This window comes from Phalacrocorax aristotelis, chromosome 2 (genome assembly GCF_949628215.1).
Source record: "Phalacrocorax aristotelis chromosome 2, bGulAri2.1, whole genome shotgun sequence".
Classification (NCBI taxonomy): Eukaryota; Metazoa; Chordata; class Aves; order Suliformes; family Phalacrocoracidae; genus Phalacrocorax; species Phalacrocorax aristotelis.
Genome location: NC_134277.1, coordinates 49,132,985 through 49,160,115, shown reverse-complemented (window position 1 = coordinate 49,160,115; position 27,131 = coordinate 49,132,985). Strand labels below are relative to the sequence as shown.

The window sequence follows — 27,131 nt, the reverse complement described above, 5'->3', positions numbered from 1 at the left end:
AACAGACAGGCTTCACTGCGCACCTCAGCCCCGGGCGAGTTTGGGTATTTTTGGTTTGTGGGTACCCAAATCCTCTGGCCTCCCCGAGGACACAGTGTATCACCACAGGTGGGATCGTGTCCAGGCACCTGCACGTTTGCAGGCGGGGCAGTGGTTCGCTTCACTCGACGCTCTAATGCCTCGAGGCACTGCTTACAGCCTCACCATCGTGGGGTGCCAATTTTTATGTTCCAGATGGTTCCCTTAGGCTGGCATTACTTCAGCCAGTGAATGTCATCCATGTACCATAATGAGGTTAGAAGATGGTTGCTTTGCCCATGTTAAAATAAAAATAGCGTTCCTTTTTGTCTGATAACTGCTGCTGCCTTGCATTGGAGATGGAAATTTGAATGCGCTAGGAAGTGCTCTTTATAGTAACAGGGTGCCTTCTCCCATCCTGGAAGAAAAACGTGCCAGAACTGGGTTTCTCCAGCCTTTGGAAAATTGCTGTTTGCACGTAAACAAGATTTACTAGCCAAGCCTCTGGACTGCGCAAGAATTCGACTCCTTGCAATTAGAACTGCTAGCTGCTGTGGGCTAAGCTGTGAGACGGGCAGGGAGCCAGAATATCATCTCCCCAACTTCTCACTAGGAATCACATGGTGCCCCTGCTTAATTTCAGATGAGGAATTCACTTTTACAAGGGAGTTTCTAATTTCCACTTACTGTAGTTTGGCTCACACTGTGGAACGTGAGGACACAAGAATCATGCTGTGGGGTCAGATGAAGGGCCCATCTGTGCTGGATGACAGCACTGGCAGATGCTATTTAGTGAGAGCTGACAAACTGGGCCCCTTTTCTGCACGGGCACTGCCTTTGCCTGGCACTCCCCCAGCCCAGAAAGGCAGCCTGGCACCACTCACCTCTGGAGGGTCAGCGAGGAGGGCCCAAGTCAGGCTCTACTGCTGGCTCTCCCCACTAAGCTAGAGTACGCAATCCCCACACAACAGTTCTGGCATGCAGAAAGTTGACTCCTTTGGATGCAGGTGAGCCACGGGATGCATCTCAGAAGTGCATCTGCTCTGACTGCTAATGGACATGCAGCCAGCTAACGGGACGAGACCAGTGCTAGCCCCAAGTAGAACCTCCAAAACGTCCCTCACTCTTCAGTTTCACTCCCATCGCTTCAGGCTGCCTGCTCAAGTAGGCAGCCAGAAATGCTCTGTGCATCTGAGTGAGCAAGGAGACTCTGAGAGGGGAGCTAGAAACAGCTGGATAAACTCTGGCAGTGCGCTGTGTAATCCTTGTAAGCCATGGGTCATTCTCACCCAAGGAAGCATCAGTGTAAAGTCAAAGAGCAACTTTTAAAATAGTTTGAAAATGATACACAAGAGCTGTGCAGAAAGTGTGAAACTTACGTAAACCACTCACGAAACTTTCAGTTAAGGCTGTGAAAAAAAAAAAACCCTTAATTATTGCTTTAATAAATAGTACGAGTTTTTAATTACATTTCCCATGCTACTTTCCCAGGGTTATCTGGCACAGGACCAACAGCACGCTCCTAATGAGAGCATTTGGTTTCTTCCCTGCTCCTGTACCAACCTGCCCCGTGCGCTGCACTCCACTCGGACCTTTTTCTGAAGTAACCACCTCTACGTTTCCTCATTTTCCTTGCGGGGTTTATCGCTACGCGAGCCCTTCCCCAGCACTGGGGTATTTTTGCAGCCTCCTTCAGGAGCTTTTACCTCAGCACGGGGCCCCTTCGGTTTACCCTGAGCGTCAGTCTCTCGGAGGGAGCATTTTGCAGGAGCCGCTTAGCAGGCACTATGTTCGAAGCGCTGCGCTCACTCCCCGTGAAAGCCCTCCGCAGGCGGTTCAAGGGCTGCACGCCCCACTTTTCCTGTCAGGCGGGGGAGACCTCGATGCGAGGCTCTGGCCGGGCGAGCAGAACAGCAGTTACAGCGACCCCGGTGCTTTTCCCCTCAGGAGCGAGGCAGTGCACAGGCGCATGGCCCGCCGCAGGGCGTCACGCGGATCCGGAGCACCGCGCGCCTCCCCGCTCCCGCCCTCTGCCGTTGCCGGTAACGGCGGCGACGCGCGCGCGCGCCGGAAGCGGAAGGGCGGGAGCGCGGTGTTGTCCGGCGGCGGGAGGTATGGCGTCCGTGGTGCTGAGCGAGGTGGAGAAGCTCTACATCGTGCACGGCGTCCAGGTAGCGGTAGCGGGCGTCTTGCGGGAGGTGCCGGTAGCCCGGGGCGGCAGCCTCCGCCCCGGGGAGCTGGAAGTCACTTGGGCCAGCTCGGCCTGGCCGTGCCTGTGGCTGGTGGTAACGTTGCCCGGTGGGGCAGGACCCTTCCTCGCGCCTCCGGGCTTGCTCCCTGTGAGCGGGTGTGGGGCGGGAACGAGTTACAGCTTAGGCTGGGGAGGAGGGAGGGAGCTTTCCATTATCTGGTGGCTAGGGGGGAAGCCGCTGGGGTCATAATCGTCCAAGCACACTGAGAACACAGCGTCAGAACAGAAAGCAGGCTGAGAACAGGACATGGATTTGTTTTATTATTTCTTGCCCTCCTCTTTCCCCCTATTCCCTTGCTCTTTCTCGAGTTTTTGCCGTTGCATAGAGTTTTAGCCTGTCACAGCCAGGGAACAGTGAGTGGACTAAGGAGGAAGGGTAAAAAACATGTGGGGAGAAATGGTAAAGGTAAAAAGACTGTATTTTCTGCAGAGTACAGAAACTGTATTTCACTGCAAAGAAACTACTGTTATTGGGATGAGCTTTATAGTATCTGAGGGTGCATAATATCTGTTTTTTGAAATACAAAACGGTGAAAGCATTTGGAAGGCTGGTGGGTTATTTTTGTCTGCTGGGTCCTAATTGCACATACAAAAGTATAGAACTTGAGTATCCCGAGAACGACCCGTGTCGTGTTAGGTAAAGCACCTTTTAAAGCCAAGACCTTTACGCTTTTGTAGTCTGAAGCTTTCTGTTGAAACGAGGTAGAAGTAGTGCAGGAGTTCAGGTCTGTCTGCAGAGAGCTTGTTGCAAGATCAAGGTAAATGGGAGGTGAATGGAAAAGTTCAGTTGGTTCTGTTGTACTGTTAAGTGGAGGTTAGTGATGAAACTGGGAGCTGTTGGTTTTATATGAACTTTACTGCTGTGTTTGGCATAGGAAGAGGAAATTTTAAAGTCACAGCTTCTTATTTTTACTTTTCATTACTGATTTCCTTAAGCGCAATATATTGATTGTTGTTCTTAGGAGGACCTCCGTGTAGATGGTCGTGGCTGTGAAGACTACAGATGTGCAGAAGTAGAAACAGATGTTGTATCAAACACAAGTGGATCCGCAAGAGTAAAGCTGGTTGGTAAATTTCTTAGGGATCACGGACCTTGCTGATGAGACTTCTGGTTTATGTGACTAGTTTTAAGATAAGCTGAAGCTATTTGTAGGTGGGATTGTATGTGTGTATGTAACAAAATGTGTGTGTATATAGCACTAATGGAAACTATGGGTTAAAGAAATAATGACAGGATATATAATTCATTCAGGCTGGCTTAACCTACCTGAGTGTAGATTTACTGTGAAGTATCTGAAAAGCCTTCTATCTGAACTAATCTATCATTTAATCTTGAAAAAGTGAAATTGCTGTTGTGCCTAATCACTGGAAAAAATAATTCTGTTCCTTTAGAGTGAAGCAAAACTGATTCTGGCATGTGTTGATTTGAAGAAGATAAATATACTGTGCAGTATTGTAAAGGTTCTGCAGATATAGCTGTTTCTAGAACCAAAATGATACAAAAAGTCATGAATATGAACAGTCTCCTTTTAACCTAGAGAAAGTTAATATGTATGGTAATTATTTGAAGAAACTTGTTAGGCTTAGCATTGTTTTTTGAAAGCCTTTTTTAAAAAAACCTAATGTGATTTTAAGTTCACTCTGATAGAATGATGGGTGCAGGTAACTGAAAGGTAGACCTGTCAGCTTACCTTAGATATTTAAATTAAGTAGTTTTATTAATATAATTTTAGTTGTGTGATTTTTGTTGTTGTTGTTGTTTTATTAACAGGGACACACTGATATCTTGGTAGGTGTAAAAGCTGAAATGGGGACACCAAAGTTGGAGAAACCAGATGAAGGTTACCTGGAATTCTTTGTTGACTGGTTAGTATACTAGAAGAGAAGGACATAGAAGTAATATTTGGAATAAATGACTAATCAGATCTTATCATTCTCCTGAAATTTTTGCCTTTGTTCCACTACCCTTCCATAAGGGTCTGAGTAACAGAAACACATTATTCTACTGTTTCAATAGTGGTGAATGTTCAGAAACTTTCTGCTGGTTCTGCAGACCCCAAATAAGCAAAACAATAGGAGTTAAAAAAATGAAATCAAGATTAAAAAAAAAAACCAACAAATTGCATAGCATAACTGCAGCTGGAAAAGAGTAATGGTTTGACTGCACATGCGTTTAACATGACTATAATGTCAATTGATTTTTTTTCTGTCGTTGTAAAAAAACCTCTTTAAAAAATGAAGTATTCCAGAAGAAAAGAATTGACTGATACAGATACAGTACTTTAACTGTACTTAAAGCATTTTGCTTATTTTCTTTTTGAAAGCAGTGGGAAAAGTCTGAAATGTATTTTTTATTGGTGAATCAGTATTTTGTTAACCAAAATGGTATTTATTTGTCATCCTATTCCTGGCTTTGTGCTACAAATTGACTATTGCTTATCCTCACAGTCTTCATAATGCTTTAATTATGAAGGAAGCTAGAACAAAACTGAGAGCTCTTGTTTTCATGTTGCTGGGAGATAGCATAGTGACACCTCAATGCTATTCAGACTGCTGTTTGAAACCACACTACTCATATCTTGCAGACTTCCTAAAACTGCTTTTTACAAAATAATGTGCTTTGGAAACCTCTCATAAAAGCCTTGGTACTGCCAAGTTAACTGTTTTGCATGTGACCTTTTTTATTTTTATTAAAAACAAAAAAATGTTCCTACTATGTGTTAAACCAATATACTGTTAGTAAAGTTAAGGTATGAGAGCTACTAAGTATATATCTGGTCATCTTTCTGACCTAACTTGCTATATCTGCTTTAACATTTGTATCTTTCGTATTATGCAGCCTCTTCTAAGACTGCCTCTATACATCACAAGGTACTAATTAACTGTGGAAACTTAGAGGGAAGGACTCGTCTCTGAATGAATGATTTGTCTATGATTACTGTTCAAAAAATATCAAACAGCAAGATGGTCTTCTCAGATGTGGTCTTGCTGTTAGAGGGGATCTGAGCTTGACTACTTTAGAAAACTTCTGTTTGAAATATCCTAAATAGTACCTCCCTTGTTCTGGTGGTTTCTATAGGAAGAAAGTCCAATGACAGCAGGGACATTTCCTTACTAAAATAAGTGGTCTGTGGTGCCATTGCAGTTCTGTGACACTTATTTCATATGAAAATAAATGTTGGAAAAACTTTAACTCATTAGATTAAGAGTTAAGAAAACACAACCTAACATTAATCTCTGCTTCATAAGAAGATGGGAGGGAGATGTGCAGTGATATTGTGCAAGATGGATCTTGTCAGTTCGAGAAATAGGTAATCCTTACTTTCTGTGACAACACAGACCAAAAGCCTAAATTTTAGAGAAGCGCTTCTTGCATGCTTGTGCTGCCATGGAAAGGTGACCTCTAGCTTCCAGAAAGATCCAAAAGACTAAATGTGAAGTGGGAACAGCTTGTTCTCTGTAAAGGGAAATAAGATGCTGCCATTACTGATGCTTTTCCAGGCTGCCACTGGGTGGCAGCAGCTGACCATAGTTTGATACACTGCATCTCGTGGTGAGGTTCCTGTTCGTTCTACTTGGCTTTTATATTGTTGAAATTAATAATAAAAACTCAGACTGCAGTGTTACCTAACTTAAAATGCTCGTTTCCTAAAGCTTTCATGGTTTCTTGTACTGCTGAAAATAATGACTTGCTGGATCATGTATGTAATTCTCTGCCCCAAAATCCCATTTATCTTCATTCTGCTCCGAGTCCTTATCCTGAAATCTGAGAAGCACGTTTAGTCCCATTTTGAGACAGACTTTAATGCTAGTCTCCGGAAGAGATTATTTTTGGGGCACTGATTTGTGATACTAGAAATCAAATATCATAGAACAAGTCCGAGTCCTATGTGATGTCCTTGCTGCCCATCAGCACCAGAGAAGGCAGTAATCCTGGTCATTGATGTTGAAAGGCAGCTGCATCTGCTTTTTTCATGTTTGAGTTTTGGGGCTGTTCTAATACTGATTGGTTAGGGGTTTGGGTTTTGGTTTGGTTGGTTTGGGTTTTTTTTGACTGAAGCAAAGATTTGTAATTTTCAAAGTATAAGAAATAAAAAAAAGAAAAAAAGCAGACAAATCTGAATTCCTTGAATGCATTAGTTTTTGTTTGTGGAATTAAGGAAGCAAGGAATATATTTGTCCAAGTCTGGCCATCTGTTCCTCCGCTTTGAAGTCCAGACATGTTTTTATTCCATCTGGAAGAGCGTGCCTATTTCATTGCTGCCTGCATGGAAGACTGGATCAGATATGATCTTAAATATTATAGATGGAAAACAGTTTTCCAAATCATAAGACAGTATTGCAGAACAACCACATCAGCATGCTCTTAGGTGATCCTCAGATACTGTTCTGTTGGATTTTATGGGGAAAATGTTAACGTAAAACCAATTCCAGTGCATTCACTAAAGATATCACTTGAATGGTGGCTGCAAAAAAGAAACCTTTCCTCCCTCTCTCTCCCCTACTGTAAACCTGTTATCAAGGCAACTACTCTTTACAGAGGCAAGGGGCAAAGTAACGAGTTTTGAAAGAATGAAATGTCTTTACTATTTTTTTATGGTACTTACTTCATGAAAGATGGTCTGTACTGGATTTAGCTTAGTTTTCAGGGAGAAACACCATCTAATGCTTGAGTAAAAACTGTTTCAAACTCTATAAGCAGATGCTCCTTTCAGATGGGAAGTGTGGTGACAGTGCCTGACCAGGCAAAGACCTGAATCAATAATTCCACATTGGTAGCGTTAACAGTTTGACTAGGCTAAATCCAAACCCTTGTTAGCCCAATGCTTTGTAGGGTCATGAGCTTAAATATCATCATAATCATATTAACACAGACAGCACCTGGGCCTGAATTCAGGTCTGTCTGTGGGACTGCCTTGGCAGTTCAGATTTGTCATAAACGTGATGTCTTCTGGCTACTTTCTGGACAGGTAGAATATTAGTGAGGTGGTTAACTTACTACTGGTTCTAAAACAGTGAGCCTGCCTTGTTTACATGACTGTATGCTTCTTTTGGTGCAAGAATAGAGAACTGGTATTTATTGCTTGAAGTAAATACAGCTTTAAGTGAAGAATATCCTCTGTGAAATGAAGCCCTTGTATACCAGCAAAACAGCTGTAGGCTTTTGTTTAATTAAACTGTTTTATCTCTGTTATAATTACTTACATTGTTGATTATAGTATATTAATGGCATGAGCAACGGATGGGAAATACTTAACTACTGTGAGAGAAAGGTTATGACTGGTAACAGCAAGGGTTTTGAAAGCAGAGGTCTCTGATAGAAGTGTCACTGTAGTTTAGGAGTCTTGACTGTTATGCGATGTGACACTGAAATGGTTTTGAGACTCTCTAAAATTACATTCTGTTCAGGAGTAGAAGTTCAGTGCTCCACTTGGGCACTACTAAGTTCTTTCTGTGCTCCATAAAACGAGCTTTTTGGCATTTGCTTTTATTAGTGTGCTAGACAACTCTTTTGAATTTTACCTGGTATAAATTACTGTAATAATCTGTGAGTATTGGGGGCAATATTTACTGTATAGTTATTGTAATAGTACCCTGCTAACATTACTTTATTACACTTTGATTACAAGGAATTAAAGTTTTAAAATAACAAAGGAATTAAGATGCAATGAAACTGGCAATAATATTCCAGTTGGGTCTTATATTCTCCTTACTCTCACTGTCGAAGACAGGAGCCGTTTATAATTAAAAACTACACCATTTGATGAAACTTCATGTTTAGAAATGATAATAAGGTACAGACTGAGGTTTGTATAAATCTTTTCAGTTTACTGTAGGAATCATAATGCTTGCACAACCATACTTTGAACAGGATGGTTTAAACAGAATGATCTCGTTAACTTGCATAAAAGCTGCTTCCACAGATAAGTGCTTGTTTAATACAACCTAATGGCCTGACTCGGCATCTTGCCAGAATTAAGTTAGTTATAATTAGGTATGGTCCTACATTATAAAATTGTTGGCCAGTATTAACGCAACTGCGAATACTAACATGTCACACTTGTAGCGCTTACTCATGTGGCAAGTATAGTTTGGAAGCATAGTTTGGTGCTTGATTGGCAGTAATTTTTTTAAGCGTGTATAGTGTTGTCTGGCTATAGAAGCGCAAACAGCTTCTATAAAAGTCAGTAGCTCTTCCTGGCATTCTGAGTTTTCATTAGTTCTGCAAAAGAACAAGTTGGGAGAATTACTGTGAGGTAAGGATTTCCCTTATAGGTGCTGCTTTCTTGCTGATACATCTCACTTGATGGTTTAAGTCATACCTAGATAATATGGGTCTTTAGCTGGTTTTCTGTTTTTTAAAGGTGAAGGGATTATATTCCAAGACTTTCTTTTGTGCTGTATGTTTGCATTCCTGTGGTGTTCCTGTTGGAAGAGCTAAGGGTTTGTATCCTCACATAAACAAAAAACATACATGAGAAATTGGCCAGGAGAATACAAGTCTCTTCTATTATAGATTTAGAACATATCAAGCTATTTCTGTGGAAGCAGCTCCTTTACTGTGTTCTATAATGACAAAATAATTTTGGGGAGGTCTGACTAGTTTATTTAAAAACAAGATCTGCAATGTGTGCCATGGGTCCACTACTTGAGAATGCTTCTGTCCTCTCTATAAACCAGAGGATGGGTTCAGGGTATTTGTTATTTTGCTGTATATACACCCCTGGACATTTCTGTTCTATTTCATTGTGACTTGGAGGTGGGGTGGTGGTGGTGGTGTTCGGTTGGTTTTTTGTGCGTTTGGGGGTTTTTGGTTAGTCGTTGGGTCTTGGTGGTTTTTTTAGGTCTGTTTTCCTTTATTATTAGAAATTTGTTCTTAGCTGTGTACAAGGACTCAGCACCCAGACTTTCTTGCACAACTGCCCTTAAACAAAGTTTGTTATGTTGGAATCGGGGAGGTGAAGACCACACGCTTCTGTCAGATCCCTTCTGGAAAAAAATGTTCTTTGGTTGCTGCTCTTCATAAGCTTCAGTTGCTGAAAAGAATGAGCTGCTGTCTGTAAGTGGCTTGATAGCAGAGAATACACTCGGTAAAGAAATTACCAATTAAGGTCAGGCAGTCATGTCACTCTAGAAAAAATTCATATTCCACTTGTCATATCGACACATCTTTCTCGTCTTAGCCACTCTCTTATCTTACTAATTTAACATTCAACTCTAACAGGCTGTCTTGTTAGCTGTTCTGAGCATAGTACAGATTTCTCTCACTTTTTTATTTTTGAAACGGTTGAGATGATAGAAGAGTGCTTAAGAAATAATCCCTGAAAGAATTCATCAACTTCTATATCATAACTTGGGAACCAAAGATAGTACTGCAATTTAATTAGTATCAGAGTTTGTAGCAAAATGTAAGTATATGATCTGCATCAAGACATTTTCTTATGCAAAATGAAAAGAATTTCTTTACAGATAAGATGCTTATTCTTGTACAAATAAATCCTTAGATATTTCTAATGCATTATAGTTAAGAGATGTTCTTGGGGTGTTGGCTGCTTCAGAAGTGAAAGTATTTTTCCTTTCTTTATCTAGTTCTGCAAATGCTACTCCTGAATTTGAAGGCCGGGGAGGAGAAGAACTTGGCACAGAGATAGCAAATACATTCTACAGAGTATTTAGCAGCGAGAACTGTGTAGACTTGAAATCACTTTGTATTAATCCCAGACAGCACTGCTGGGTTCTCTATGTTGATGTATTGGTAAGTAAGCAAATGAAAACTAAGATTCAAGGAGGTTTTTCAAGGTGCTGACTGACTTAGCATAACCATGTGTTTTTTCATATAAAAAAAGCTTCTCATAATGTGATATTATGCTTGTGAATCTGCCTGTAATAGTTAATCACTACTACCAGCTTGCTCTTTTTCTACTCTTCTTGATGCTGCTGCTCCACTGGAGCGCTAATAAAATGCTGAATTCTCCAAACCTGTCTCACTTATACTGACAAGGAAATTGCCACTAAAGAAGGCTAAACTTTTCTCCAAGCTAGATATAACAGCAAATGTATCATTCTAATGAATGTAAGTTAGCATGGATATATGTTAGCCCTAACATAACTGTCCATCCAGTCTACCTCTTCGCACTACTATCAGTACTAATTCAGTAAAGTCAAATAGACACTTCTCTGGCAAAAAATGTTTGACCTAGGCACTTTTTGATGAAAGTTGTATACATGTATTGAATGTAGAAGAGAAACGAATATCTGTTCCCATTAAAAAATGGAAATTGAATTTTATGCATTTAAATCTTGTGCATCCAGCAGCTCAGTCTCTAACCTATGCTGTATTTAAAGCACTCTGTTATGGGAATTTAATATAAGTCTGCAAGTCAGACTCCTGAGCATTATTTCCAATTTTTATTGGTCCAAAGTTGAGTTTCTATTTGTCAAATTTGTAACTGTAAATATGTTGAGGGATCTTACTCACAGGAATCCATTAATGTCTATGAAATTATTTGCAAAATGTTAAGCTGTACTGCCAAAAAAAAAAATTACAGGGTTTTGTTAAACAAAACAGGAACATTCAGACTAAGACCTCAATAAATGTGAAAATTAGTCCATTAGGTGTTTAAAAAGCAGTAGCATTAGCCTAATTATAGTAGATATGGTACATACTGTGACTTAGTCCGCATACAGAATGATCAAATATGTACCACTGTTGAGTGCTTTAACAGTCCTAGTCACCGGCTTATTGGAGCTTGGCATAGTTTAATAGAGGATGAAGTGTTAGTTCTGAGAAATCACACTGGGGCCTTTAGTTACTAGGTAATTACAAGCAGAGGTACAGAATATTAAATGTTGTGCTTATTTAAGCAATGTACTGCTTAACATTGCATAAACACTGCATAAACAAAGACTTTCATAAAGCTGACTGCTGCAGAAGTAGTTGTATGAGGTGTAATTGATCATTATTTGATTCTTCCTGGACAAATTTGTTGATTGTCCGCAGCTGCGCAGCAAAACAGCCTTGGTATTTTTATGCTACTAGTTGTATCAGAGTTATGAACGTCAAGACCTATGTTATGTGATGAATTTTACCTTTAGCTTTGTTTACAGTGCCAGTAAAGAGTCTATTGTAGGTTCATAATTAGGACTCTAAACTTCATGATGTCATATTCTGCAGGGATTTTGTGTGTGAGCCGTTGAAGAGCTGCTGTTATAGTTAGAAGAAGATAGTGTTAATATTAGTTTCTTATTCTGTTTATCCCCTCTTTTTTTATTTTTTCTTCACATTTTTGAGATAGACTATTTCCTTTTCTAAGCAGGAGACATGTATATCACACGTGATAGTTTATACTTGATGTAGGTGGTTGATACCTACAGATTCTCCTGAAGCTGCTCTAGCTGAATCATACCTATAGAATTCTATTTTAATAGGATGTGGTGGAAATATGATACTTGTGCTAATATAATGTACTACAAGTCATATTATTCACCATTTGAGGCAGGTAGATTCTAAATATAATAACAATGCTTGTGAGAGTTCTTTGGGTGATGTTTTCCTTAGAATTCCTGGAAATTGTTCACATCGGTGTTTGTGTTCATAGTTAAGTTGGAGGGAAAATAAGCCTTAAATCTGTCATAAGCCTGAAACTACTGGTATCTTGCGGTTAGGTGGGAAGGTATTTGTTTCAAGTCTCTCATCCAAAAAGACAAAAACCCAGAAAGAATGTTATGGACCAGGAGATGCTCCACTGCTGTGTAATTCAGCCATGCACACTTTGATAGAAGCATCTGTATTCAGCTCCTATGTGTAAATAAAATTTGAGGTATACAACCTCAAAAGAGAAAATAGTGTATTTTGCATAGTCATGCAGCTTATGGATCAAAGCCATCTCTCAAATATTTTTGAGTGGTCGGTGTACTTGGGAGGTGTTATAATTGTGTACGGTCAGACTGGAAAGAAAATACTTCAACTATACACACCACAAAGATGCAGACATATGGACACTTATAGCTATGTGTCAAAGGTCAAGAATATATACCTTGACCTTTCAAAAGGTCAAAATACATGCATTCTTTCTTAATAATTGGAGATGTTCCACTTCCAAAGAGTAGCTTATGAATGTGGAGTTACACGGTACAGCAAAAATATAAGCCTGTTTTGTCTTTCCCTCAATTTCTTTCCCCTTCTAAGTCACTTATGTCAGAAATAAGCTTTTAGGCATTTTTGAGGTGTTTTTGAAACAAGTATAGCCTTCTTCACATAATTTGCCCCAGCAGTTTGCAGTGCTGAGCAAGGAGAATCAAAGCATGCAATCTCTTCTCATTCCCTACCCAATCACAGTACATTGTGTGTGTGGGGGTGCATTAGGTTCTGTTGAAATTTTAGCAATTTACTGCCCAGCATCTCTCAGAGGATTTCCTCATCTTTTCTATCCTCCTCCAGCCTGGAAGAAAGGAAAAAAAAAAACCAACTTAGAAATCTGACTTTTTGGAGGAAAAACTTATTTTAATAAGGCACGGTCTACAATGTTTTCTCTTTTTTTTTCCACCCCCAATAACTTTTTCATTTGTATATCAGAAAATTAAAAGCAGTCCTTTCTAAAGGCTCCTTTGCTTCCCACAACTTGCAGTTGTGCAGACTTTCTTAGTCCTTAAAAAAGTTTAAAAAAACCCCACCCCAAAATGGGAGGAATCTCAGTGCAAGGTGCTTCAGCTGAGAAGACAGTGTTCATTTCTTTTTGGAGGAATTATTGTACCATGCTTGATACAAGCTGTGTTCCTAGCCTGTAGGCGCCACTTTAATACAGATAAAGCTATAGAACAGAGCCTGAGCGTAAGCTTAGCAACAGTACAGGCACATCCCTTTGTTGTGTTTTAATAACAAAGATATTGTGAGGCTTATTGTGTTATCCAGTAAAATCCAATAATGACTGAAAGTGGCAAGTTAACCTCTCTGTATCCAGCAGCTGTTTGCAAAGAAATAATTTGATCACCTTTGTATTTAGCTTTCTATCCCAACTTTTTGTCATTCTTTTTACACAATTCAGTCTGCTTTCATAAAAATAAACTGTCTTTCCAGAGTATGTGATTTATGATTTGCTCCCAGTGCAGGAGTTTATATCATTCTTAAATGGATTTTGAAGAACAATCAATGCCATCAGTGTTGCAAAACTTGTTTTGCTCTCATCATACAGCATGGATTGATGTAATGGAGAAGCATCCATATGTTCTCACTGAAGTAGTTTCAAATGCTTGCTGGGGATGTGTGTGCTCGTAGAATAGAACTGGCAGCTCAGAGCAGAGCCTGTCAGAGAACTAATGCTAGATTATGGCCAAATATACCGTTGAGTTGTCTGTCAGCCTATAGAAGGTATTAGTGGTTATGGGAGCCCTGCCTTTTGATATGATATGCAGTGCTGCTGTTCTCATGATCTTCATGGGAAAAAACTAACCTAGACTCCCTCCACACACCTTAATTCAAAAGAAAGTGTTACCAACAAGTAAACTTTGACATCAGGATTTCCTTAGATCCTTTTCAGCTACAAGACAAACCTGCTGATGACTCCTTTTCCATAAAGAATGGAGGATAAATCACGATGTGCCTTCATAATTATTCTTTGTAAAACTAGCTTCTCATACCATGTTGTGGGTGGCAATTTGTATTGCTTCTTTGAAAACAATTCTACCAATTGGGTTTGTCCAGTTGATATTTAAAAAATTCCCTTTTGAAACACAGTATAGAAAATTGATTGGCTTGATTTAACGTTAAAGAATTAATATGGTGAGTTTGTAAAAAGTATTCTGGTCGTAGTCTAGTTCAGAGCCTTAGCACAAGAAGAGCAAGAACAGTGGTGGTTTCATTTCAGCTGCTATTATTAAATTCTCTCATTAATTCTATTGTGAAGTGTGTTAACTCTTCTACTTTGCAAGTATAATACAGTTAGCTGAAATCTTAATCTCCTACCTGTTATTTATTTTTATAGATAGGCTTTAAAGGCAACTGTTTTTTTAAAAACCTGTTCTGTTTCTTAATTTTGTGCTGTTTCAGGTAGGTTTAAGTAAAATAAAGTCTTGGTTTAAAGGCACTAGCCTGATTTGCTCTTAAATAGATTCTTTTTTTCCTCCCCAGTTATTGGAATGTGGTGGGAACCTCTTTGATGCAATATCTCTCGCAGTGAAAGCAGCTCTCTTTAACACAAGGTAAACCACAGATCTCATTATGTGTGAGTGGAAGTGGCATGGGAAGTGAAAGAGAAGTCCTCTCTGTGAGCTAAGCATTTTTAATGCTTAATTATTTAAATAAGAAGTTCCCAAGGCAACTTGCATTCAGATACAAGGCAGGCCATTTGCATGCGAGTAACACGAACTAACTACTTTAATTCAGTTTCTAATAATAAAGTGTCACATTATGTTATGTGCACAATCAGGCTCACAATATAAATTTTGTTCTGTAGCCAGATCCAGGAAAAAATTGTCTTGACCATATGGTTTTGTTGCAAGTAGTTGGAGGCATTTGTGTTGATGCCTTATGGGTTTAAAATAAGAAGTGGTTACTGATATGTGATGGTCCTGAGCAAGAAGCCCTCTGTCAATGTGACTACTGACTTCTAACTATTTTCCTACTTCTGATGTTCTTTTTCATTAACTGTTAGTCTAGAGTTCTTTTTAAAAGTAAGAGGAAAAATAGTGGTGAGAGATCATGGGGAGCGGAAATGATGTGTCTTTAAGAGAACTTTGCCCCACACATTTTAATTCAAAGATTGGAAGAACAAAATCTAGTAGAACAAATGGTGCAAATGCTCACTGTGTGTTTAAGTGATATTCAGTAATATTTTTTCTAATGCTTTCATCTTCTTAATCTATAGATGAAAAGAAATACAGAGTTTTGCAGCATCCTTGAGAAAGAAACTAGTGAATGGCTTTGCTAAAAAACTTACGTAGCAAAAGTAGCTGGAAGAGGTGCAAAATGTAGACTCCTACAGGCATAAATGTTTTGAAAGTGGATCTCAAATTGTTCTTCAGCTCTAAATTAGAGATCTGCTAAAGTCACTGGCATAATTCTGGCTTATTCATCAGGGAATCAGTGCACAGTACTAGAGCTGGAAAAGTACGTGCAAGAAGAAGACGAAAATACTCTTTTGAAGACAGGCAGTGTAGCAGGATATAAACACTTTAAAAGGGGACAAGGGGAGAATCCATCTAAAACTACAACTTGTATATATTGCTGAGAAATTAATCAAGTTCTCGACAGTAACTTTTAACAGTAGATTGTTTTTGTAGCGTTAAGAAATACTGTCGCAAATGTAATGGCTCACAGTAGAGTTGGCAGTACACTAAAGGGAAGAAATGCCTGTGTCTCTGTGCGTGAGCTGCCAGGATGCAAAAGTCATACAGTTAAAACAGTTGCTCCCAGGTGAGTTGTTTTGCAGATCCAAGGCACGTACTTTATTTACAAGATAAATAGGTCTTTTTTCTTATTTCATTCAGAATCCTAGTTCTGAATAAAGAGAGATCATATAAAAATAATTCAAATAAATAAAAGAAAATCTTTTGCTTTGGGAACATGGGCAACACGGAGAGTGTAATTGCTTTGATGATTCTCCTTTATTTTTATTCTTCTGAAAACTGTATCTTTTATATAATCTTTAATCTGTGTGCAAGCATCCACAGTCTTCTGGAAGTCTGATATCAAATCAGAATGTGTACAGTGTGACATAATGCAGAGTGTGTTGATTTTTGACCTGTGGAAACTCTGTCTATTGATTGGAGCAGGGAATGCTAGTACATCTAATCTCATATGAACTCAGAAAGTCAAGAGGTGAAATTCAAAGCGAAAACCTGTTGTCCTCATTCACTGTTCCTTTGGTACCTACTAAGTTTTGTTTGGATTGACACAAGGTTGTTTAGAGTAGCTGTCCACTCTCCATAAACTGTTATTGTCCCAGCAAGACAACGGTTTGAAGATCACTTCAGATTAAGCATTCTGAACTTCCCTTGACATGTGTCCCCCTCTTTGAGTGTTACTTGTCTTTCATAATCTGTTTACAACCAGGTTTTTGTTGTGTTGTCAGATCTTTGTCAGATCTTTGTCAGCCTTGACTGTGGCCTTGGAACCAAGAGCAGGGAGCTCAAGGTGCTGTTTTTTCTTTGAAGCTACAAATCTTTAGATGTTCAGATAGGTGTTTGGAAACCTCAGCTTCATCCTTAAAATCTTGCTCTAACCATTTTTATAATAGCTATGGACACATTTTTCTGTAGGGCTAAGTAATGCAAAATCGTAACTTAAGGAATTTTTTGCAGGAGTTATGGGATTTAAGTACTTTGTATGTCTGACCTGACGCATCGTATCCCCTTCAGGCATGGAACAATGACAGCGTGACTGGTTTAAGGGGACCATTTACTCCTTGGAGTTTTGTATTGTTCATTATGTTCTAAAAACTGTATCAAGATCATGTGCAAAAGATAGCAGGTATCAAAATTCCTTTTTGACTGTGTCTCCAAGGTGCTTAAGGCTGGATTTATCCATGATGAAAGTAGATATTGCAAAATGTGCAAATAGCTACTCTGTCAGGACTTAGTGTTAAACTTGATCCTGTGGAATGTGCCTACCTACAACCGAGGCAACAGAAACTAGGCAAGTAACAAAAGCTACAGAGCTTATAACACAATAGCCTTGCAGATGTCCTGGTTTTTTTCTGCACGACATGGTAGAGGCAGAATTGATGCCTGCTTGCAAGGGTAGAACTGGTTTTGCAGTTGTGAAATCTGGGTCTGCAGCGCACAGAAAAGAGCATTGTTTGTTATGTGACTAAGTCCTGCTGTACAGATTTCTGCCCTGATTAGTTGCAGGAATCAAAGCAGAAAAATAGAAGTTGCAAAGTAAACATGTACAACTAGTTCTTAAGATAAATCTTTGTAAGCTGGGAGAGGAAATCTCCTGTTTTCTGGCAAAGTTTTTTGTGCTGCACTCTTTTTGCCTAGTTTTTCTGTGTATATAACCCCTTTTTATGCAACTACAATGCTTGTGTCTGATCGACTATCTTTTTGCCTCTGCAGTAGTTCTAATTTGTACCTCTCTCATCTGTTCTTGGCCAAAACAGCTCTTTGCAGGGATTTTGCAGGAATTAATTCTGCCAACTTTTTCTTGCAGACCAAACATTGCTCTGGTTCCATAGCTATTTTAGGATGGAGTTAAAAATTCCTTAATCTCACAGATTTTCTTGAAATCTTCATTCTTTTTTAAGCACTGCTCTGGCACATATACCTCTTGTCTAGGCTGTTGTCCAATGTTCTCCATTGTCCTATGTAGCTAGAGGGTTAGTCACCTTGTAAATTTATTCCATCAATTTTTAATGGAATATTTTTAACTTGAAAACAGGCTTTTCCAGTGAGTTGCTATGTAACTCTGCAAAGCGTTTTGAGTTTCATTTCAGGAAAAAGTACACATCATAGTTGTTCTGCTTACTGGAAGTTTTAGTTTTAGCTTGGTTCAGGCCAATGTTCATGTAGGGAATTTGTTCTCACTGAAGGAGGGTTAGCTGTTGTGAAGTACTTGCATCTTCTTAACCACAAATAACTAAAATACTCTTCCAAAGAACAACAAAATTCACTTTCCATTGGAGGGGAAAAGTTCACTAAATCAATCCCTATCTCCTCCTCTTTTAAAAGAGATTTGGTACAGGACACATAAAAGAATGTAACCTCCAGAGTCTAGTTATAAAACACGCTACTGTAAAAGCACTAATGTAAAAACAGATTGTGGTTACATTCCACAGGGTTACTGATGTTGGCTTTCTAGGGATGTCTTGAAATATTTTATGCTTTCAAGTGCAGATGTGTGAAAGTGAGAGCAGTGTGGTTGAGCTGGGGAGGGGAGTTTACTGGCCAGTGAAGCAAAGCCTCTCAGTCAGTACTCCATCCTAGCAGGCACCTGAATAAATGCAGGTACATAAGACACTGAGGTTCTTGGCTTCTTGAGATACCATCCTCTACTAAATTGTTTTAAATTGCTTTATTAATAGTGTTAAGAAAGCTGCATTAAATCATCCTGTAAAACTCCTATTAAATGGCTATAACAAATACCATAAATGTATCACTGATAAAGAGCCTGTCTAGCTTGTTTGTGAGAGCTTGTTGCTCACAATTGAGAAGAAAGCTTTGTTCCTTGGATTTCTGCCTGGTTTTTTATCCCTGGTGGTTGCTTTTGTATATCCGTCCTTAGAACAGTAGAGTCTTCGGGCTTCTTAAAGAATGAGAATATCTTGCCAATCTTCCCATCTTGCTAAAGAGACGGGATTTTACTAATGTAATCTTTTTCCTTTACCCCGTCTCCTTGGTGTCTTTCTTTTCCTAAACAGCTTTACCACTTGTATTTGCTACTGATGTCACAGCTTTGCCAAGCAATGCAATTGCTGTAATTCTGGCAAATTTACTGTTGTCCGCAAGGTTGGGAACCACAGTACAAAAGGATTCAGTCTTGGTAATTTCTCTCCTGTACGTCCAGACAGATGCACAAAGAATTGTTCAGAATTGCATTGTGAAAGTTCCATAAGAATTCCTCCCCGTATATTTGTAAAGACCAATTCAGATTCTAACAGTTTGAATGATGGTCTTATCCTAAGATACCTTCCTGCTTACGATATTTTCTTCCTAGTCTCAGTGAGTGAGTTGTTAATACATTGATAGCTTTCTGGATTCTTTTTTGTAAACACTTAATCTCATTTACAGGAAAGTGCTCTTTTTGGAGTTGAGACTGTATGACACCTGTATTTGTTATCTGTTCTGGCAAGGATTTTGCACGTTTTATTTCTACAGAATACCCAAAGTGCGTGTTCTGGAGGATGAAGAAGGCTCTAAAGAGATTGAGCTGTCTGATGACCCTTATGATTGTATTCGACTTAATGTGGATGATGTGCCCTGCATCGTCACACTAAGCAAAGTAAGCCTGACAAATTTCTGACCTTCTACATAGAGACTTCAGTTTCCATTAACTTTACATGCTGTTTATTTTTTCCCTAGAGAGAAAACTTGTGTTACAGAAATGGTCAGTGTCCACTATGTATATATTTGTTCATCCCTGGCCTCCTAATTAAGAAGAACTTTTACCGAATAAGGTTTTTTTCCCACCTCTGACTTGCAGATTTCCACTTGATGCATTCTTAAAATGCATCTTCTTGCATGCAGAGGAGTTAGTTATTATTTTTCATCTACTCCTTGCTCAACATCCAGAGCAGCAGATACTTCAGTATGTTAAAACAAATGGGTATTGTTCTGAGGCACAGAGGTTGTGTGATCTGCCTGGAGTTACACAACAAGTATTTGTTGCTGGGGACAGAACTCTTTTCATGAGTGCAATCCTGTCCTTTGCTTTCAAACGGGTTTTTGTTTTCCTTTTCCATATATAGCCCACAACTAATGTAGTTGATTTGCTGGATGCTGCATTTTCCAATGCAAGAGTTAGCGATTTGCTTAGCTACCTGGAAGTTTGTCTGACACATCTGTTAAGCAAGTTTCATAAATAGTAGAAAGGCCACCACTGAAGTGGGGGCTCACCTGCGTCTCGGGTGTCATTTTCACCCAGCAGGGAAGAAAGTCCGTTCTTGGAGTTGAGGGGAAAGGAGAGTGTGGAGTTTCATATAGGTGAAAGGATGGTCGGAGAGGAAAACAGTGTGAGATAGTGACATGCTTGTCTCACCTCTGTTGTACATGTACACATTATTTGGGGTCAGAGGCTTTTTAAATACTGTGCTGTCAAGTCAGTCACATGATATTAGGATGGGAGGCTTTAGATAGCCAACAGAGCAACTACTCACTGTTTAACTTCTTAATAAAAAGCTTAGCGATTGCAAACCAATATGTTGTTTTGTCACTAATTTACAGATTGGATATAGGCATGTGGTAGATGCTACCCTTCAGGAAGAAGCCTGTTCTTTGGCCAGCCTGCTTATTTCCGTGACCAGTAAAGGCACCCTCACTTCTATGAAGAAAATGGGGAAAGGAAGCCTTGATCCTGAGAGTATTTTTGAAATGATGGAGGTAAGGAGTTTTGAGCAGTTACTGTTGGTACTGAATGAACTGGAACTTGAGTATATGAAAAGCTGCAGTAAGGACTTAAAGAGCAGAGATCCTGGTGCTTTTATTAGGTGCACAAGGGATTGTTGAAGGTCGCAAACAGTTCCTTTGAAACAGAACTTAATGTGAATGGAAGTTATCTAAAACTTTCAGATGCCTGAAATGTGTGGCACTCACTGTTGCTTCAGTCAAGTGCCTCACAGCTGTAAGACTGCAAAATCAAGTGGATAAATTTTGAGGGTATTGAACTTAACACTCCATGAAAATACTAGTGTATGGATGTTGTTCACATCTGCATAAGAATTCCATTTTAAACCTTTCTTCAGGCTTTTTTAACACTGTCTTCCGGTATAAACTCTCATGCCTGGGTTTGGCCTTGAGCATGAGACAGAACTGGATTTTGAACTTGGAGTCAGAATGAAAATTCAAACTGGTTGTGTTTCCTAGAGACCCAGAACTAATTTCAGCATGGCTGTAGCGAGGAATGCAGAACTTGAAGCCAAGTTTGCAAACAGTAGAAGTTACATGCTGAGTATATATGGCACTTCCCTGTTTCATGATACTGACCCAGAGTACTCATCTTGGTGGTACTGGTGGGCATTTTATTTGCATCCAGAGAGGTCACTTAGCCCCCTTATCATCTGCATAGTTGTGCGGAGGGGGGTTATCTCTAACTTGCCATTCTAAAGAAACCAAACATCTATGGACATCTGATGTGTCTTCCTTGATGGATTTTGAGTCCAGTTCTAACTAAATGTCATAGAAGACTTGAGATTTTGGGTCTAGGGCTGCTACAGAGATGGGTGCTTAAGTTAAGTATGGGTTCATGGTAGAAACTGGCCCACATGCAAATTATCTGCAGAAAGCTTTGATTGGAGACTCTATTTTGATTACAGATTTTGCTCTATGCTGAGCCCTAAATAAGAAATGAGCTTCTGCAGTTCCATTGTATAGCCTACCCCCAAAGGCTCTGCTTGGGATTATATAATGCTTATCTAAACACTAATCAGAGATGCATATGGAAGGCAAGCATGGGAAATCTTCAAGCTGTCCTACTCTGCTCAAGAGCTGTAGTGAACTTGTCCCTACTTGCTGCTGCAAGGAGTTAAAAGCTTAAGCTGATCACCCAGTGAGTTGTGCTGTCTCACACTTGCTTTGGAAGGTCTTCCCTCCTGGGTGGTGAGCAGTTTGAAGGAGTGAGGGATAAAGCTGATGAGAAGAAACCAAGATGATTTCTGGGAGGTCAGAGATTACCTGTTTGGTCCTGCCTCGAACTCAGCAGCCCGATTAGGATACCAAGAAAAATAAAAAGGCCTGGGAATATCCAGTGGAAGAGCTGCATAGCCCTTGCTTGACACCTCCATTCCCTAATGATTTGGCTGCAAGTTGGAGAGTGTTCAGCTTTCCCTGCCTGCTAGAGAACAGATGTTCCTAGGACATGTCTCTTAGGAAGGCAGCTTCATGGGGAAGTTTTGGGAAGCTTCCAGCATTAGGCTTTTTTTACTGAGTTTGTGATCTGATCCATAAGAGAGGCAAGCAGGAATAAGATGGCGGTGTTGTGTGTTGTGTCCATACCGAAGCTCTGCACAGCTCCCATTCACTTTGACCTGGTATGAGTGATGCTGTCCTACATTTGAGGAGAAGAATGCAGAAAGTGAATCACCCCTCAGGACTCCAGGCTGCTGCTGTGATCTCTGTCCCAGTGCAGAGCTGTAACAATTCTTGTGTGTGTCCCCCTTTATTTAGCATGACTCATAGTGTCTAGCAGCTACCCTGCTGCATCAAAGCTCTTTCCAAATTTCCTTTGGTACTATGGGCCGTATTCTGTCACCTCATTCTTCAACTAGAAATGTACCTTATTTTAAGGTTTATGCACCCACAGTTGTCATCAACAGGTGAAAGAGAACTTTGTGGTCCGCCACGTGGCAGGCATAGGCTTCATTGTATAGATCAGGAGCTAATAAACTCAGTTTAATATGAGCTAGGGCTCTTTTCATCTCTGCATGGAGTTAGTATTTCAGGTCATATATAGAAAACCTGAGAAAGCTCTAATGAGCACCACTGCCTTAAGGTCTCTCTTTCAGCATTGCCCAATGTTTATGTTTCCTTGTCCTGCAGCTTCCACAGTACAGTTGTGCATGTGGGAAGAGTAGAGGCTGATGTTGGAGCTAATGGTTGTGGTTTTCCACAGCTGGAGTTTATTTCTGTAAAGAAGACCTTCTGTTAACTCCTTTAAGGTCCTTGGATGGTAAAGAATTGCACATCATAATGAAGGATCTGCCCCCAGACTGATTTGGTGATGCAGCCAGTATGCATTTTGAGCTTCTCTGGCCACATGACAGGGTCTTAAGCTGGTCTAAATTCAGTCTGCTGATTCTCAGCATATCCAGAGGAGTTTACTGAACTTTGCATTAGTAGGCTGCTTTCCTGGTCAGGTATCTCTTGTCCTCTGGCAGCTAGGATATTGCTTCATATTGTGTGTGCTGGCTAATTTGAATGTGTGCTTGTGCCTGATGTGAATTTAATTTCTGTTCCTCGGTGATCCAGCAGTGCACAGATCTGGTGTTAATGATCATGGAATGCTTCTCTGATGAATGGGAACACTGCCTTTATATGTACGTTTTTCCGAAACTTAAATTAAAACGAAACTTCCACCACTGTTATTTTTCTTAATTAAAGGCATGTTTTTATTATGCCAGCTGGTGTACATTTATCATTAAAGGGAAAGTATTTGTCAAGAGGAAGTGTTCTGTGAGAGCTATCTTTCTGCTAATAAGCATATATCTCAGATTTGTTTTGCTTTCTTTGCATTGCAGACGGGAAAAAGAGTGGGCAAGTCATTGCACATAGCTCTTCAGAAGATTTTGGAGGAAGAAGAGAGTTTGGGGACCTCACGGCAGAAAGTTGGATTTCTAGGATGAGTTTTTATTAAAAGTTCAAAACTGTTTTTAATTGATTGTGCAATCTTGTCAGTTTGTATATAGAAAAAGGATATTTTTTTGTTCCAGTACCTTTATCCTTCTGGCTAAGGGGCTTTTAAAATGTTACTAAGCATAAAGCTAGCTGCAGTTAAATGCGAATAAGTATATTTGACATGTTTTTCCATACACGTAACTGTCCACACCTAGAAAGTGCACCAGCAGCACTTGATGCAGTTGCCTGGGAAGTGCTTGAGTCTGTTTTCAGAAGTGACTGCTGTAGATTTCACTTAATCTTGTTTGCGTGTGTTCAACTTCTGCAGACCAGCTGCTGTGTCCTAGAGCATATGTGGGGGTGTCCTCAGTACAGCACAAGCCAGGTTTTGGGCCTCTTGACATTTTTTTTAATTTTATTCACCAGCCAGATGAGAACAGCACTTTGTGGAATTCTTCCTTCAAATTATCTTACTTTCTTTGAATAAAATGTGATTATATTTTACTGTAAATACAACATGGTCCAAAGTTTCTAATTCATATTTTAAACCAAGATTTCTTTGCTTACTAGAGCTCTGCCTACCCTTTTTGCCAACAGGTGCAATAGTAACCTAGCCAAAACCTCTTACAGTGGCTAAAGAAAAGGGCCATGACTAAGGTAAAGGGAAAATAAGTTCATTTTTTAGGAGTTTGATAATTCAGCTGTAAAAGCATAGTGGCTGTCAGTAATAATCCTTTACAGGGAAAGACAGAAGATGGCAGATAAGGTATGCAATCAAGTTGTATCACCAGGTCTTCAGAGCAGTGGATTCCTGCCCTACATCAATTGGCTGGCCCAGCAAAGAGTAAGTGCCATTTATTTGGCAGGATAGGAAGAGACAACAGGTGGAAGAAGTCGAAGGAAAAAGTTGATTCTCAAGAAGTTGATATTTTAGTTGCAAGTGTTATAAGGATCATTTTGCACAAACGTGGCAAAAGTTACTACAACAATCCAGGAACCATGTAGCTCTTACTCAAGCAGCATTTTTTGAATTTCCTGGTTTAATTTCCTAATACCAGATTAAGAACATTCTCTTGTCTGGAACATGTTTGGTGGGGAGAAGGGGAAGATTTTTGCTGAAGGAGAACTGTATATATAGGACAAAGCATATTACAGCTCAAATTAGTAATCATGATCACATTAAAATATATGGTGTACTTAGGGTCACTAAATCTCTTCAGCCTTTTTCCTAGAGCTTGCTCATGTAATTATTCAAGGTGACTGCAGTACTACTGTGTATTTCAGATATGTGTAGCCACTACTACAATGAGCAGGCAGGATTAAAAAAAAAATAAATTGTCCCACAATATTTGCCCAAGATGTCTATTTTAAAGAGGTGGGATTTTTTTTTTTCAGTACCTTAAGTAATGGGTTAGGTTTGTTATGATAGTGCTACATAGTAATACAGGCAAGAAGTGACAATGATTTTATATATCATCTTTAATCACTCCAGTAGGGTTATTCTATGTGAAGCACAGATTAACCTGATGTCAGCTTTACAGTAGCTATGATTCATTCCTTGCCACACAAAGCTACTTGTAGGAATATAGAAAGAAAGAAAACTGAAGGGAGAAGAACCATTTACAGTACCTTAGACTTACCACAGGCAGTTTTTGTTTGGTCATGTATTGTTTAATGTTTCAGAAAATGGTTAATGTAAATGAGGATTGCAAGTCTCAAACCACAGCCATTCTCTGCATAGCTTTTGTCTGTTTTATTCTAGATTTGTAGCTGGATACCAGAAGGCTGCCCAGAGTTACTTCCAGGGTGAATTTTGTAACATGATAATAATAGTGTATTTCTACACAGCCTTCCAGCTGAAGGATCTCCAAGCGTTTTGCAAGTTACATCATTTAAGATGCTTCTTGTCACCTCTCCAGATCCTTTTAACCTTAAATTCATTGTTCTGAGACTGAGAGCTGGGATGGGGGAAGGGGGCAGGAGGAGGAAACCTCATTGTGTTTCAAGTGTGTTAACTGACACTTCTGTGGAGGTGCATGTATTTGCATTCTCTCTCCAATTCTTACTAAGGATGGCAAATATTTAGCCCATCTGAGATCGAGGCTATGTGCTCAAAGTACCTAAAAAGCAAACTCTTGCTGCCTGAGCATCTGTCTGCTGCTAGCACAGGGAAACCTGTGGAGCAGCTGTGTATACAAAAATGGCTACCCCAGTCACAAAATACTTGGTACCAAGCACTTCCTGAGAGCGTAAGTGTAAATTAACATGATGCAAGTATCTGCAGTGCCTCCTCTAACCATGCATGTCCTCCCGCCGGGGCTTTTGTAGCTGTGGAAGCAGGCACAGAAATTAATTGGGAGTCTTTAAGGGGTCCAATTCCTTCCATGCTTGCTACCTCCCATCTGTTGGCATTGAAAAGCAATGGGGTGGAGTGTGGCCCCAGCTCAGTCTGGGGCTGCTTCTACCCCTGAGATATAAATAATGAGCCCCGCCAAAAGTTCTGCATAGCTAATTGGTCTCAGCTGCCCTGGAGGTTTGCTCCTACCAATTCATATCCCAAATGGATAAACAAAGCTCTGACGGGTAAAAGGGCCTACAGCTCTCCCAGCTGATACAACATCTGCCAAGAAATCTTTGAGACTGTGGTTCTCAGGCATGTTAAGGGCTATGCTGCCCATTTCTATTTTCTTAGCTTTCTTTAACCCCTCCCTTCCATCCCAAACAAAAATAGCAGTTAGATTTTTAATAGAGGCTTCAACTGAGACTGCTCCTGTTCCCATCTGGGCTGGTGGAAAGTTCCATGTGTTGCTGTGCAGATATTGCCACGTTTTCATTGACTCAAGTCCAGTAGAACTAAGAGGAAACATCTGTGGAGCGGGATAGCTCTCTGTTTGTCCCAGAGATTAATTGCTTCTGCTGGGAGTGTTGAGAGCCTGAAAGCTGTGTACAAGAGATGTGGAGTCTAGCAACTCCTGCTAGGCTTCTATTTGTGTTGCCTAAAATGCACCCGTCCACAATTTTTTACTTTTCCTTCCTCATGTATCCCAGCCTAAAGGTCTGTTTGACAGGACCCTTTGAAGCATTAGAGGGCAAGGCTGTAGGTCAGTGGACCTGGCTGGTTTCCTTCTCATGTTCCTCCAGATCTACGTTTATGCTCAGTGTGATGTACAGCCGATTTACCAAGCCCAGGAATCCCATCAGCCAACACTTCACAACTACAGTAATGGTTCAACATTGCAATTGTGTAGTTTTGGGAGGAGAGGGGAGCTTGTTCTGCCCTGGGGTGGGGGTTGAGGCAAGGGGGAGGAGAGGGGATAGGCCGCTCACAGTTGGGCTTTATGAAAACTCGCCTAAGCACAGTCTGTTGTAAAGACAAGTTAGTGAGAGCCAGAGCTCACTCGTGGCTCCTGTGAGACATGAGTGTGCTAGTCTTTTTGAGGGACGCAGCACCTTGATTTGATGTAGATAATATCTCACAGAGTTTCTGCATTTTCTCTGTAAATAGGAATTAACTGGGACTTACCGCCTTTTGCTAGGACTGCCTCCAACTTTTCTTTTGAACTTCAGCAGATGCCACTGCCTTCCTCAGCAGAGGGATGTTCTCCAGCCCTCCTGTGGCACTGTTTTACGTTGCCTGTAGTAAGCAGCCGTGGGGGTAAGAAGTCAGCATGACTTGGTAAGACCTGAGAGGAGAGCGCTCCAGTCCTTATCCCAGAGCCTTGTTCCCTCCTTTCCTTGAACATGCTTGAGCAAAGTGCAAGAGCAGGCCTGCAACTGGGACCTGAAGCTCTTCAGCTGTCAGCCTCTGTGCTGGTGTTCCTCCCTTTTCCTGTGGTAAAGCCCTGGACTCCCAGTCATAGTGCTCGGCCACAGCAGGGCA

General features: G+C 40.3%; 2 protein-coding genes across 5 annotated transcripts in view; one reads left to right on the top strand and one right to left on the bottom strand.

Moving 5' to 3' along the window:
• The window catches only part of ZDHHC3 (zDHHC palmitoyltransferase 3), a 36,678-nt gene extending 34,661 nt beyond the window's left edge, over nucleotides 1-2,017 (bottom strand). For both annotated transcript variants that reach the window (XM_075083447.1, XM_075083452.1), the window contains exon 1: nucleotides 1,725-2,017. The gene's annotated coding sequence lies outside the window, so the exon portion shown is untranslated. The remainder of the gene's footprint in view (nucleotides 1-1,724) is intronic.
• On the top strand, nucleotides 1,927-23,767 carry EXOSC7 (exosome component 7). 3 transcript variants are annotated; one of them, XM_075083440.1, is made up of 8 exons: nucleotides 1,927-2,189; nucleotides 3,232-3,333; nucleotides 4,041-4,135; nucleotides 9,860-10,025; nucleotides 14,397-14,467; nucleotides 19,082-19,205; nucleotides 20,147-20,302; nucleotides 23,155-23,767. In XM_075083440.1, the coding sequence occupies exons 1-8, from the start codon at nucleotides 2,133-2,135 to the stop codon at nucleotides 23,257-23,259; spliced, it is 876 nt and encodes a 291-aa protein (XP_074939541.1). In that variant the 5' UTR covers nucleotides 1,927-2,132; the 3' UTR covers nucleotides 23,260-23,767. The 3 variants fall into 3 exon arrangements, with proteins under 3 accessions (XP_074939541.1, XP_074939543.1, XP_074939542.1); XM_075083442.1 differs by having other exon boundaries at nucleotides 2,054-2,189; nucleotides 4,063-4,135; XM_075083441.1 differs by having other exon boundaries at nucleotides 2,100-2,189; nucleotides 3,232-3,337; nucleotides 4,063-4,135.
• Nucleotides 23,768-27,131: the final 3,364 nt, after the last annotated feature.